Raw genomic sequence first — 15321 nt, 5'->3', positions numbered from 1 at the left:
GCCAGGCTGGTTTCAAACTCCTGACCTCAAGTGATCCTCCTGCCTCAGCCTCCCAAAGTGCTGGAATTACAGACATGAGCCACCGCGCCTGGCCCAGAGATCTGCTTCATCTTACAGTGAACCAAGATACAACCTTACAAGTATGCTTCTCCATGTCCCATCAAAGGATGGTCTCAGAGCCTCTTTCCTGTTCACGGAAGGAAAGTCCTTGTCGTGGTGGGCAAAGGCCCAGAGCCCCAGACCAGGAGCTTTCTAAGGACACACACGCCAGTGGAAAGAATATCCTGACCTTGTCACTAAGGGTGCTTCCCTTTTCCCCAAGTAGCTCTGTGAATTTGGCCCAGGAGCCACCTTTAGGGTAAAAAATCAGTCAAAGGATAAAGGGTGGCATGAATCTGGCAATATAATCATTCAGGAAAATTGGGTGTTACTGTGGAGCTGCCTGCAAACCAGCCAACTGAAAAGGTCTGTGTGCATGCAGTGAGGCTGCTTCTGCTCTCTGAGATGCCCAACTTTGGGGGGTGGGGGGTGCACAGATGTTTGTGTGTGTGTGTGCATGTGTGTGTGTGCGTGTGTGTGTGTATGTCTCACTTCCTAAGTCCGTCTTGTCTCCTCACTTCTTCCTCCTCCACTATCTCTTTTGGCCTCTTCCTTTACTGCTTCTCCCCCCAGATATGTTCATTCCATTATAATAATCCCACATCCTTCATCCTTTCCCCTCCCCCTCCCCCTTACCAGCTTTCAGTTTATCTCCTCCAAAGTCCACTGTTAGACATTTACTTATGTTTTTAAGAAGCCTTTGCCCCTTGACTTTATTTGCCCCTTTCTCCCTTACCAGCTAGGGTTCCCTCTGTGCAATGGGTCTCTTTTGTGTCACTGTCTGGGGATGGGAGGCAGGGAGAATGCAGGTGACGTTACTACTCTAATAGCCCCAAAGGACACCGGATTTGGGGCAATTGTGCAGATTCTTAGAACACAATGCCCCATAGTGTCCGTTACCTGTTGTGAAAGTCTGGAACACGCCAACCCTCTGTTACCCCTGGGGTATCCTGGACTGGGATCCCCCACTCTGGCAGATTTGCCCACCTTCTTCATTAGGAAACTGCTCATGACCCAGAGAATGAGGGGCCACACTACTGAGAGAGTTTACCAGGGGGCTTCCCCACCCAAATAGCTAGTGGTTTTGCTGGTCTACCATTTGGGGATGATTTGTGCCATGATGTCCTTGTTGGCAGACAAAACTTCAGACCGATGGGAATATACCTAATATGTGCATACATATTTAAACACATGTCATTTTCTAAGTAAGGATTTGCATTTTTAGAAAATTCATTTAGAATAATGCACTGGCAGTTGCAGACAACCTCTGGAATAGAGAAATTTGAGTAATTTCCAAAGATCTGGAGGAACATCAAAAATATTTGTTTGTTTGTTTGTTTGTGAGAGTCTCACTCTGTCACCCAGGCTGGAGTGCAGTGTCACAATCTCAGCTCACTGCAACCTCTGCCTCCTGGGTTCAAGCGATTCTCCTGCCTCAGCATCCCGAGTAGCTAGGATTACAGGCTAGTGCCGCCACACCGGGCTAATTTTTGTATTTTTAGTAGAGACGGGGTTTTGCCATGTTGGCCAGGCTGGTCTCGAACTCCTGACCTCTGGTGATCTGCCCGCCTCGGCCTCCCAAAGTGCTGGGATTACAGACATGAGCCACTGCACCCAGCCAAAAATATTCTTATCCTCTGCCTTCCTCTAATGAACATCGACCCTGCAGTCTTCCACTGCAGGAACACTGCACATGACAACCTCTGACCTCAACCTTTGGCTCCTATACTGGCTAAAAAGAAATAATAACCATTATTATCATTATGAAGCAGCTATCATTTACTGTGCACATACTATATGCCATTATTAAGCATTTAATGTGCACAAAGACCTCACAACATTTTTTTTTCAGACAGCGTCTTGCTCTGTTGCCCAGACTGGAGTGTAGTGGTGCAATCATGGTTGACTGCTGCCTCAAACTCCTGTCCTTGGCTCAAGTGATCTTCCTGCCTCAGAGTAGCTAGGACTCCAGGGACATGCCACCACACCCGACTAATTTTTTTATTCTTTGCAAAAATGAGGTCTTGCTTTGTTGTCCAGGCTGGCCTCGAACTCCTGGCCTCAAGTGACCCTCCTGCCTTGGCCTCCCAAAGTGCTGGGATTACAGATATGAGCCACCATGCCCAGCCTCACAACAAATTTTTGAGGCAGGTATTATTGTACCCATTTTACAGGTAAAGAAACTAAGGCTCAAAGAAGTAACTTCACAAAGTCATGCAGCTAACTGTCAGGACCAACTCTGACTTCAAGCCTTTGTTCTAATATGCTGCCCAGCCTTCAATGTCACCCTGGAGCGACGCTGTTGAAGTCCCCAAGTGTTAGATAATCCCCCTTCCATAGAGGAGAGGAGCTCCCAGGAAGACTCCCTGGGGGCATACTGAGCCCCCTTTTTAGGAAACACACGTATAAAAATGCAAATGCAAATTCATTACAGAGGTGATGCTTCACTTTTAAAAAGAATTCCCCACAGCCCTTCTTTAAATAGACTCTGACACATACAATATAGGATTCAATTTAGAAAAATGATGTTTACTGTAGCTTTTCAGAAACAAATGAATTCCTTAAACCAACATATTCATATACAAATAACTGTCTGACTTCAGACCAGGATGAACCAGAGACACAGACAGAACAGGAGAACCCAGCTGAGAACCAGGGGCCATCCGTGAGCTCTGGACACACACATACATATGTGCACATGGACACACATGCATACAGGCACACACATGTGTTCATGTGCCCAAGCACATACCCACACACACTCAAACGTGGGCACACACACACATATACACAAGCACATACCTGTATACTCATACATACATATACACGCACATGCACAAGCACATATATGCATACGCTCATACATGCTATGTTCACACACATCCCAGGGCTCCAAGCAAAATCACCTTACCTCCTAATAGAATGTCAAAAGGATAAACATTAATTGGGGAAAAAAAGTTTTCACCCCAAAGCCTTTCAAAAATAGACTCAAAGAGAAGGAAGTTGGTCCCTAGCCATTGTGTTCAGCACAGACCCACGCTGGGCTTAGTATTAGCAAAACTGGCCACCAAAATCTTCAGTCTGTGGTTCCCTCCACCTGCAGCTCTGAGCCCTCTGTGTGTCCTCCCCTCCCCCTCCCACCCACCTTAGCCAAATTCTCAGGTTCCTGGCGGGTAGGGAGGAGGTGGGTATTGACTCCAAATCCTATTGGGGAGAATATCCTAATTTAAAACATCTCTTTTTCCCTTTTTAATTTTATTTTTCTGTTTCTGTCTTTAACCTTAACACATGAATGATCTTAAAGTTTTGATGTTGTTTTTTTTCTCGGACTAAACCATTATTTACAGGGGGAGAGGGGGAAGAAAGGCTCTAGAGGGCCTAAAGGGGATAAGGGAGACCAAGGAGCGCCTGGATTAGATGCCCCCTGCCCATTGGTATGTTTTTGTTTATCACTTGCATTGTTCTGGTTTTTGTCCTTGAGGTTTGAAAGTTGGAAACAAAGAAGGCAAATAAACTAAGATGAGAACCAAATGTCTACACTGATGCTACCAAAATCTATCTGTTCATTTGACCGGTGAAATTCTGCCCGCTGTTGGATTTGCTTTATAACCACAGCTGCAAGTAATTCTGGCTAAATCCCTTGCCTTTGAATCCTTTTCCTTTGAAGATACAGAGCAATCGATGTGTGGAAGTGAGGAAACCACTAGAAAAGGGATTTTCAGGGAAGGCCTCTGCTCTTAGCTCCAGGATGGCTTTGGAAGCCAGTGTAGCATTTGTGAGCCACGGATTTGCCTTCTTCGTTTCGTGGCCACCTCTGTGGGCCGGTAGTTCAAGCTGTCTGAATCCTCACTTGGTCAGGATGCAGGACACCAGAGTTAGCGTCTCCTCAGGGCCACTGATGCTCAAAACTGGGCAGAACAAGGCCAGATGAGGGGCTTCTAATGCACAGCCTCCCAACACTCACCAGCCATCCAGCTAAAACCTTTAAAGCTGCAGACCAGAATCAGTAGTCAGACAGACACCCCATGGGAAGCCTTCTCAAAAGAGCCAGCAATTAATGATGAGGCACTTCTGCTGGGTTTCTCAAGTGCCTTTGAATCCATTTGAAGGTTCTAAAAATTATGATGCACTAAAGTTGAAGTTTGTCTGTGTTTACACTAAGTGAGTCTGTAAAAAGAGGAGGATCAATGGAGAGGGGCAGGTTGTATGTGTGCAAAGCTGAACTCTCCAGAGCACAATGAGAGCACAAAAGCTGGATTTGGGAGATGGGGGATAATCTGGGATTTAGCCCCTGTTTGTAGATGCCTCAAGGGTCCTGCATCCTGGCCAGGGTAGGACTGGGCCTCTCCATTCCATGGTTGGAGCTGGCCGGCCTTGACCTGAATAATCATCGTGGTTGGTTTTGTGAACAGGGACACCGAGGTTTTAAAGGAGAGAAAGGGGAGCCGGGGTTACCAGGGCTGGACGGACTGGATGCCCCATGCCCATTGGTATGGCATTGCCCTTGCTTGCCTGCATGGCCGATTTGGGCTTCCCCACGTGTGTGATTCATGCTGCGTTTCTCCCCAGCCATCCTCCACACTCCTCCTCCATCCCCCCCAGTCTCCACTTCCCACTTCTTCACTCTGTAAATGCCAAGGGTCACCCCGCCTAGGCTAGTACTCTGGGGGCTCCCAGTCATGCCACCCTCTTGCACGCGAAGTTTACTGGGATGTTTCCTGGCTTCCTGCTGCAGCTACTTCTAAAGCACAGCCACCCGATGCGAGCCAGCTCTCCCACCCTGAAGTTGGTTTTGGCTGCCTCTGATACTCATCTCCAAGCTGATTCTAGACAAAGCTGCCACCAGAGACCAGCTAGGAAAGTGGATTCTCTGGACTGGTTCTCAGAACCATGACTTCTTTTCCTTCAGGCAGTGAAGTTAGTTCAGAATCACTGGCTGAACACCTGGCGAAACGTGTGAATGAGATGCCTGATCAGCCCTGTATCCCCTGCCCCTCCATCACATGATTTGGGGGACAGAAGGGCATGATTACAGAGTAGACTGAGAAGCTCTAGAAGTGAGGTGGAGGAGGGGCCACCTGCCTATTCTTCCAGGTTGGATCGTGGGTCGCTGCCCAGGTGACACCATCAGAACTAGGGGATGGTCCAGGATTAGGTTTTTGGATCCTAAAGGGTTTGTCCTTCTTGCTTAAATCTCCAAAGACATTACCAGACCCTTCCTTGTCCCTTTCTTTCATGGTCGGATGGCTTCTTACTGAAGAGTCTGGGAGAGATGGAAAGGTCAAGAATGTAGTTAAGGAGGAGGCAGGGAGACAGCTAAGGACCCCTCCTCCAAACACGTCCCAGGCAAAGTGGCAGCAGTTTGTTCCCGCCTGCCCAGTCCCTCTCTAGGCATGGACAGTCTAGGCCTCCATGCTGATCCTCTTACTGCAAAAGAAGCTGAAGGGAACACTTCACTCCAAGGCTCAAGGGGTTACAGCTGTTCCCAAATTTCCCCAATAGGTTTGGAGTTCAAGAGCTATTTTATCATACCAGTAATAAGAGAATTTGGGATCTCACATCCCCGTCCTGGGGTCACACAGGAATTCTCTTTGAACAAAAGCGAAAAAGATATAAGAAATTATGCTGTGTGACCCTGAGAGGTGGTCGTAGAGCCCCTTGAAGGGCAGTAGGGACTTTTTAGGAGGAGCATAGGCAACAAAAGGAGAGTGCAGAGCAAGCAGGCAGGTAGCATGCTTCCTGTCCCTGCTGGTCCTGCCAAACCCTGTGCTTGCAGACTGCACAGCCACCTTTCTCAACCAGGACTTCCCAGCATCCATGCACCAATGGGAATGCTGCTCTGGCCCGCAGAAGCTCCCTTGAGCACCAGCCAGGTCTTCCCTCGGCCACAATCCCCTCCCACAATCTGGGCACCTTTAGTTCTGCCAGCAGCTGCCTTGGCCTCTCTGTTCCTCACCATACATTACTTTTCATTCTCTGCCTGCTCTGCCCTCCATATCCCCCTGCCACCATCCACACACCAATGGGAATGCCGCTCTGGCCCGCAGAGGCTCCTCTCCCTCCCAGCATCCATGTGACGTGTGTCATACCGCACCGTGGCAGGCTGGGGAAGGGGCACAGGGTCACTCTGAAACTGTGGAATGCACCACCTCCCCCTGCAAACCCCTCCCCAACTCAGAGGGGAAAATGAAGGTCACCCTGATTTGACTGTCCATGTAAAATGGCATTTTCTTCCATAACATCCCATATCAATGTGTCAATTTTCTATTAATTTTACTAGGGAAGTGTCTTCCCCTTGTTTCTCACTCTGCCTCCTCCTCTGTGTTATTATGGGCTTAGGGGGCAGGGGTAGCTATTGCTCATGACTTTTACTACAAGATAACCAGACTTCCTAAGCCCTCCATATTGGGACCAATCCCTGCTGAATGCCAGGTGATGAGAGGTTTCAGCCCCTGGCGTGGGTGGATGACGTCAGACCAGGGCAGCAGAGGACTCATTCCACAAGCTACTTCAGGACTGAGCACTTGCTCTGGGTCTCCTGAAACCCCGTGTCCATCTCCTTGTCTGCCCTGCCTGTCTAGCAGACTTGGGCTGAGAACCAGACCTTTGCCCTTGGCCCAGCCTCGCCTTCCCCACCGGATCTCTAGATTTCTAGATTTCCCACAGGGTATGCCAGCAAGGAGAGGATATGAGAGCCCAAGAAAACTCAGGAAGGTTTCTATCACCAAGGGCAGAACACGAACGTCTTGAGGCTAAAGGAGCTGCATGGTTGCTACCAACAAAGGAAACCGACGGTGTGCAGTTGATTCCCATGTTTTTACTGCACTTCACCCCCAAATTCCCAGCAAGGTCTAAGGCTTCGCCAGGAACGCTTGTCTTCTTGCCAAAGGCATCTCAGGGCCGTCCTGCAATACTCATGAGGTTGCCTGTCCCTTCATGCCCCTCACCCCACCCCAGGATTAATCATCAAAGAAGGACTGTCTACATGTCCTCCTCCCTCTTCTTAGGAAGAGAGACAAATAAGAGAATGAGAAGGCTGGGAAGGCCCTTAGAGGTCACGTCAAGCAACTGTCCTTGCCAAGGTTTTATGGAGGAGGAAACTGAGGCCCCCTTGTGCTGAGTGGCTTACCCGTGAGCAGCCGGCACTCCACAGGGCCACAGCAGAGACTGTTCCTTCATGGCACGCAAGGACATCTCTGCTTGCTGGTCCCACAGGCTAGGACAGCCCCTATTGGCCTTGCACTGTAGCTGCATGTGACCTTTAACCAATGGGAAAATAGCCGGATTTGTTTCCACCTCCTTCTGAGGTGCTGACCTGTAGTAGAGAAAAGAAATAGACAAGAGTGGGTGGGCCATATCCTGAGCAGCTGCCAAAATGTGTGTGGCCCTTGTTACCCCTGTCCTGCCCACTTGGTGGACCATTGCAGGAAGTCTGAGCCCTCTGCCTTCCTTTCTCCTTGCAGGGCGAAGATGGCTTACCAGTCCAAGGCTGCTGGAACAAGGTAAGGCTTCCCATTGGTTTGCACTGGGGCTCCATTCTCAACAGTGCCATAAAGCTTCCACAATTTCCATTCTGCCTTGCTACAGATGAGGCAGCAAGACATAGGTCAAATAGTCACTGTCTCAAAGGCAGCGTACCCATTAAACATCCCATACACTGCATGCTGTTAATGAACATTTAAAAATGCTTCTTAGAACATCAGCAAACCCTACGCGGAATGTCCATGCAGCCACACAGGTGACATCTTTATGCTTTGTGTGTTCAATGTACATAGTGTCTTTCCCCCAAGGAACTTCCCAAGGAGTTCCAGATCATCACTCATAGAGTTCCTCTAAGGTCGTTTATGCCATGTGATGATATGTCTTAGATGTAGGACATCTCAGTTGCTTTCACCCTGAACTCACATGCTACTGTGCCTCCCATAGGGGCTGTGCTCCTCACCACTCTACCACTCCCCCTGCATTTAAGCTGGCAGAGCTTCATGCCACCACACGTGACCTGCAGCTAAATCTTTCCTGGGCTCCCAGAGTTCCTACGAACAAAGAGTTTTCATTGATTCACACTGGCCTTGGCATTTGCCATCGTTAGAGCAGTCTGACATCATAGGACTGTGCCCTTGCATGTGATCACCCCATTCAACCATGGCTCCCCAGAGCACAGGGCTGCCCAGGCAGACAGGGGCCATCTGCTTGCTAACTAATCCAGAAGCCCCGCCGTGGTCCCCAGCAATGGTGGCAGCCGCTGTGCTGCCCCATACTGTCTCCCGCCACCTTGCCTCTCACTCCAAGTCTTCTCACCAACCCCCCACCACCATTGTCTCAAAGTTCATCCTCATAAAGGGGCCGGAGACTCCAACCTGTTCAAGAATCTGTGCTCAACGAATCCAGTCCTGTTCCAGTGACAGCAGAGTCACACTTACAATGAGATGAACAAGCTCCCCTGTACTAAGATGCCAGAATCTCATTAGTGCACTGGGTTGGGTAAAAGTGGTGAAACCACCAAGACTGCAGGCCAACGCTGACCACCTACTTGCCCGGATACCTAAAGCACCCCCTAACCCAAGAAGGTTACCTAAAGCACCCCCTAACTCAAGAGAGATGCCTCCCCAGAATCCATCCCTGGAGCCTGGCCTCGTCCTCCTGCCAAGCTCCACCTAGACCTAGTTAAAGTGCCACAAAAGCAGGTCAGAGGTGTCATAAGACCTCCAAACCCTTGACCCCTAAAAAAAATTTCCTCTTTAAGGTTGCTGCCAATGGTTAGGAGATAGAAATGGTTGTGCTTAGCAGGGGAAGAACAGCCACTACCAAGAGCTACAATGTCTTGGAGAAGCAACCAGAGAGCTTCAAGACTGCTCATTCACACCTTAAGTCCAATCTGGGACAATGCTGTGGTTACAACAATCAGGCCTCCAAAGGCAGCAGAGAAAGAGAGTGCCCTCTAGTGGTCACAAAGGGGATTCACAAAGAGGCGAACTTGGTTTCCTCCCTTCAGGGAGCTAAGGTAGCCACCAGTTTCTTTCACCTAGGGGCTCAGGGTTCCCACAGTTCTCCTGTCCAGAACTCCCATCCAACCCAGGACAAGATTTACCTCCCTTCCTACAAAGGAAATAAACCTCTGCAAACCCACTGAAACTAACAGAACATTGTTTTGTTTTTGTTTTGCAGTGATGCCTCTAACCTTGGATTGGCCTGTGTGTGTGTTTGTACATAGAATATTTATTTTTATACAGTTTTCACTTTTTGAAAATGCCAGAAGTATGATGCATCTTACAGATTATTAAGAAAGAAAGAAAAACCTGCATATTTTGTACATAAAATATCAACCTCTTCCCTTTTGTTTACAAGATGTTTTGTATAAGCCTATGTCTCTAATACATTTTTTGTTTGGTCGTAATGTCTGCATGATATTTGTGCACACTTATTAAGTATCGAAGCTTAATAAATTATTGTGTCCTGGTGCCAAAGGGGGCCAGCCAGAACTGAGGTGCTGGCTAGCTCATGTGAGAAGTCACATAAATGTAGAGGTCCATGATATTTGCTAAGCTAGGTGTGTCTAAGAGTATTTTAAACCCTTATGGATTTTCATTATTAAAAGAAATGAAACATGGCAATTCATGATCCTGATTAATCATTATATGAAATACATTCTGTCCTGTGAAAGCAGGAATTCCCAGAAGCAGGGGTCCTCAGAACTATGGAGTAAGGTTTTGAAATGTGAGGTTCAACAAAGGGAGGGAGGGGAACTTTATTGAGCAATGTATGTTGTTACAGATCCCAAGTTTATCACAGTGCTTGCTGTGTGAGCATTTAGGTTCAGTTGTGCTAAGGGCCCCCAGGGTTTCAAAGGAGACTTTTGCTCTTGCTGTTGGGTTATGGTAGGTTTTTGCTTGTTTGTTTTGCTTTGTTTTGTTTTGAGCTACAGTCCCTCGTACCAGCTATTGCTAATCACGGCTGTTGACTTGATATGAGTTTGTGGGTTCACTCACAACTAGCAGTTGAAGGAGCTTTGCCTCATCTGATGTTCCACTCCTGCAAAGGGCATTCAGAAACATGCCTAGATCTGGGCTTGGGCTGGGCCAATCTGAAGTTGTTTTTATTTTTTTAAGAAATAATGTTGTATTGCTTTCCATATTTAGTGCATTGCTTAGAAAAGGCCTCAGGAAACCGGTTTTAATGACCAGTTAAGTCTTACCTATGGTGTAGCATACAGGTTTATTGTTAGCTGTTTGACAGCATAAATTCATGCTTCTAAAAGCTTGAAAACAACAAATTACTCCAGTACTTTACATACATCCCCATCTGGTTTACATTTTGCATTTTCTTTACACATCCTTTCTTCCTAGACAACGCAAGGGGAAATTTAACCTCAGACTCTGTCCACATGCTGTCACACAAAACTCTAAATTAGTGGGCTTCACAGTCATTAGACAGACCCCTGCCATGTGTGGGGATGAGGTCACACTCACAAGTGCTCATGGTAATGAAATCACAGGCAGCTCGGACCCAAAACATCTATACCAACATTCTTACTCTAAACATCACTAGCTTAGCTTAGAACTTGGACAACTTCCTCTTCTAAGTCTTGGGTTCCTCATTTGAAAAGTGAAGCAAGTCTGGGCAACATAGTGAGACGCTAATCTCTACAAAAACATTTTTCAAAATTTAGCTGAGTGTGGTGACACTCGCCTGTAGTCCCAGCTACTCCGGAGGCTGAGGTGGGAGGACTGCTTGAGCCCAGGAGTTTCAGGCTGCAGTGAGCTATGATCGCACCACTGCACTCCAGCCTGGGCAACAGAGACCCTGCCTTAAAAGAAAAAAAAGAAAAAAAAAAAAAAAAAAAAAGAAGGAAGGAAAGAAAGAAAAAAGAAAAGTGAAGCCATGCAGTAGTGAACAAGAGTTGATCTCTGTGGACACAAAGAGGGCTCATCTGAACCCAGGGATGTTTCTTGCCCTGGGCCGGATCCTCATGGCCCTGTAGCCCAGGGACAACTTCTCCAGCAGCCACAGTGTACTTTTAGAGGCCACAAAAATATCTTAATTTTTCACCTTTTTAAATTTAGAAAAAAAAAGTGAATATATAACAATGAATCCAGCCAGGATTGTTTTTGTCTTTCTACCAGCACAATTATAAAATATAATTTTTTGTATTTTTTTAATGGAGGAAGGCAAAACTGCCCAGGGCCCCCAAAAGTCATAATGCAGCCCAGCCCACATCCTCTGCCCCTTAGAATTCACAGTCACCCTAGCTGCGGGTGTCCCCACCTCCAGGCCACACTCCTCCCCTCCCAGGCGAGGGCCCAAGCAATCAGGGTGTGACCCCGTTCTTCTAACCCCCTCCCTTTCAGGCTCTGGCCAGGGCAATCACAGCTCACTGATGATCTCAGGATAGAGTAGAACATTCACTGGAACCCGGAAAGGGGAGATTCGGTGTTAGTTGAATATCCTGGGTAAATGGGCAAAGAAACCTCTTTTGTTCCAGTCCTGGGGTTGTTCATTTACTTATGACACTTTAGCTACTGCCACAAAGGATTCGAAGTCACAAGAATCTATGTAATAAAATAGAAATGTGTGTAAAGAGAAGTTTAAAAGTCAGAGTCAAGCAAAACAAGTAGAGAGGAGACAGCGGTGGCTGGGAAGCCCAGGGGATGGGGAAGGTCCTTGCCGTAACTGAGGCAGGGTCACACACATCACTTCAGGCCACCTAGTGGTCACAGAAAAAAAATAAAAGCTCAGCCTGGTTTCGGAGCCCACACTGCCCTGTCCAGTGGGTTGCAGCCCCCTGAGGTTTAGCCCCGTGTGTGTAAACACATTGTCTCCCCATACGGTTGTTGCTGCCACAGTACTCAGCCAGGACCCTACCCTATCACTGGACTGCACCTCAGGCTCCTGACTTCAGGCCCCTGCCCCCAGGCCTCTCCACTTGAATCTTGGCTGTGTGTCAAATGCAGTACAGGGAGATGAGAAGTAAAAAGAAACATGGTCAAAGAGTTTGCACAGTAGCTGTGAGTCCATACTAACGCCCAGCAGACCAGGACAACCAGGCAAGAAGGAACAATCCAGTGATGGAACGGGAGATGCAGGCACGTTGCAGGAGGGACCAGGGAAAGGCCAGCTCTACAGACAGGAGCCACAGAGGGCTTGCAGAGGAGAAAGACATGCTGTTTGTTTTGGGGGACTTGCAGCACCTCCTGGTGAGAACTGCCTGCCCAGGAAGCCAGAGGTGCACTCAGCCCTGCCCACTGAGCATGTTGGTGAAAGTTCTTTGTAAATTGTAAGGCACTGGGTCTTAAGGCCGTTTGTCTCCTGTAGTTCCTCTCTCGTTTCAGTGCCTGTGGCTGTGTGCTCTGGCACAGCAGGACACATGCCTAGCATTGTCCATCTGGATACCTGCAAAGAATGAGCCAGTACCCCATGGGTGACAGTGTGACCGGGTCATCTGGGCCCGAATGGTGCCTCTCCCCAAGGCTGAGACTTATGTGGTTGTGGTCACGTGAGCCAAGGGAAGCCACATTGCTTCCCTTGCTGAGGGAAGAGGAGGCTCCTTCCACATATGCCCACCCCGCCCCATCTCAGCCCCACCCAGTGCTGGCCTCCCTTCCCCAGCCCTGCCTTCGCCTGGCAGAATGGGATAGGATGGAGCTGGGGAGGGTTGTCATTAGCCCACAAGAGGAGGAGGGCACTGGCCAGCAAGTCCAGAAACTCAGCTTCTAGTTCTTTCTCAACCATTACCTCACTGTGTGGCTTGGGCACCTTACTCCAGGTCTTAGTTTCCCCAAGCGTCAAGTGAAGAAGCTGGACATGGATGACCTCCATAAAACTTTCCAGCTCGACACCTTGAGGCCCTCTGGCCCCACAGGCAGGTCACCTCCTGGGAGGACTGTGGAGGCTGGAGTACTCCATGTCCTCCACCACCTAGAGTTATTTGGCTGTGACAGTATTATGCATGGCATTGGTTTTGCAAAACTGTGTGTGGCATGTGTGTGCTTTGTAACCCCAAATAACAAAACTCGGAGTAGGCCTGTGCCACCCAGAAGTAGGGTGAGCGGGGTCAGCTTGCCTTAGGGCAAGAACAGCTGTAGGGGTTGTTTCTCACATTGGTGTCGACACCGAGGATGTATCAGAGAGAAAGCAATACAGCACTGGCCACCTGACACACGCGGGAATCCCCAAGCCCCAACACACATTCAGGGACACTGCACTGGCATGGGGAGGCCCACCCACCTCCCTCCTCTCAGGCCCTCTGTGTCCCTCCCATTCACCACCCCACACACTCCCCCAGCGTGTCTCTCCCCTTGCCCTGGACTTGGACACATTTTCAGCCACTTGAGACGTCAAGCACCCAAGACTCCAAATCATTTCAAAAGAAAAGAGCAGGCTCCCTGTGAGTGTTCAGAAAAAAGGACACCATATCAAGACGTGAAGCAGAGAAGGAAAGCAAGGGCAGGAGCAGCTGTTCACCTCTCAAAGGAGCAGAACTCCCAAGGGGTCGCTGAAGCAGGATGCCCCTCACTGTGGTGAAGGAAACGGGAGGATGGTGCAGGGAAGGGAGCCATGTCTTAGCCACTCAAGCAGAATTGGGTGCAATCCACATGCAAAGTGACCTCTGGCTGCTAGAAAAGTTCGTCTCTGAGAAACAGCCAAGCACCTGTGGAAGGAGACTCAGAGGGAGGTAGAGGGCCATGGCCCCTGTACCCCCAGGGCCTTCCCCAGCAGGCCCACCTCCTTTCCAGGGTGTGACACTAACTCTGCACACACACTCTGCTGCCCCTCCACATGCTTGCCCAAGCCGGGCCCTTACCTGGAGATGCCATTGCTTCTTATCTGCCTCCTTTCAAGGCCCAGCTCAGATTCCATGGCCCTGGAGAGACGGCTCTGGGCTCCTCAGTTGGTGGAGTCTCTCCTCCCTGCAACTGCCTGGAACTCAGTGTTCTTTTCTTCCTCCACTTTATGTGAGAGTGTGCAAAGGGGCTCTTCCATTTTTGATAGTGAACTCTTAAAGGGCTGGGACTTTCTTACTCCCAGGCTCAGGAGGGACCTAGCTCAGTGTCTCCCTTACAATCCAGCCATCGACGGAGGCTCATACATATCTACCACCTGCTGAGTTATCAGCCAGCTTTGTTAAGCACCTGACACCACTGTGCTTCCTGACTCTGTGATTCCTGACAGCACCACTGTGCTTCCTGACAGGCTGGGAAGGAGAGGGAAGAGGCCCCTAGGACTGTAAGACCCAGCTCCTCCAGGAGCTTCACCAGAGCACACCCAAGAGCACACCCATCCACCCTCCAGGAGCTTCACCAGAACCACCAGGAGCACACCCATCAGGGACAAGTGTGCCAAGTGCTAAGTGAGGGGTACAGCCAGCTAGGGCAGGGGTGCTAAGGACAGAAGCTCCTGCGGTGGCCAGTGTGGACGGAATGAGCAGATGACTGAGTCAGCTGAGAGGGGTGTTACAAAGCAGAGATGGAGGAGCTGGCCCTGCATGTAGGCAGTCCCCACCCTGGGCTCAAGCTCCTTTCCTGGATGGAATCTTCCAGTGAGCTCGAGCCTGGCCCATGCTCGCTTCTCAGGTAGGGGAGGACAAGTGGGATGGCGATGGAAGGAGGAGGGTAGAGAGGGCACCTCTCAACTCTGAGGGGCTGGGAGTCTGGGAGCCAGTGGCTGGGGGTGGGGGATGTCCTGGCCAGGGAGGCACCCCCGGATATGCCTATCACCAGAGAGGTTCCTTCTCAAATACCCCTTCTCTATACCTCCTCAAGGGCCAGAGTCCTTGGTTAGTCGCCAAGAAGTGAAGCCAGCAAGCCCAGAGCCTTGGGGAAAGCGCCTTGCCTTGGAGGAGGAAAGAGGTGGAGAAGCTGCCCCTGGACAGAGGGTCGCCGGCCGAATCCTTCCAGGGGGTACCTGGTTTGAGGGGATGATCAAAGTGTATTGTGATCTCAGGAGTGTGTGGATGGGCCTCTGTCCTCTCCAAGGGCTAGAGCTCAGCCAGGAAAGCCGAGGCCCCCACATCTGCACACCTCCAGCTCTCGTGGCCTGCTGAGGTGTCTGCTGTAGCCCCAGCCAGGGCCCTCTGCTGTTGCTGCAATTTTGAGGGCTCTTGGACTCCTCTTGCTCATGAAGAATTGTGGTTCTGGGAGCAACCTCTCTGCAGAAGGGGCTATCAGCACCATCCTGATCTGACTTGGAAAGCCTCCTCCCAAGGCAGGCCAGGCAGCTGTTACCTCT

General features: G+C 49.6%; 1 protein-coding gene across 6 annotated transcripts in view; it reads left to right on the top strand.

The window, feature by feature from the left end:
- Positions 1-9488, top strand: part of COL13A1 (collagen type XIII alpha 1 chain) — a 156156-nt gene extending 146668 nt beyond the window's left edge. For all 6 annotated transcript variants that reach the window (XM_063727362.1, XM_063727364.1, XM_063727361.1 and 3 more), the window contains 3 exons: positions 3447-3533; positions 7563-7601; positions 9265-9488. In XM_063727362.1, coding sequence (XP_063583432.1) covers positions 3447-3533; positions 7563-7601; positions 9265-9267 — 129 coding nt within the window. In that variant the 3' untranslated portion in view covers positions 9268-9488. The remainder of the gene's footprint in view (positions 1-3446; positions 3534-7562; positions 7602-9264) is intronic.
- Positions 9489-15321: the final 5833 nt, after the last annotated feature.

The sequence above is a fragment of the Pongo abelii genome, chromosome 8, assembly GCF_028885655.2.
Source record: "Pongo abelii isolate AG06213 chromosome 8, NHGRI_mPonAbe1-v2.0_pri, whole genome shotgun sequence".
Lineage (NCBI taxonomy): Eukaryota > Metazoa > Chordata > Mammalia > Primates > Hominidae > Pongo > Pongo abelii.
This window is presented reverse-complemented; position numbering and strand designations above follow the sequence as displayed.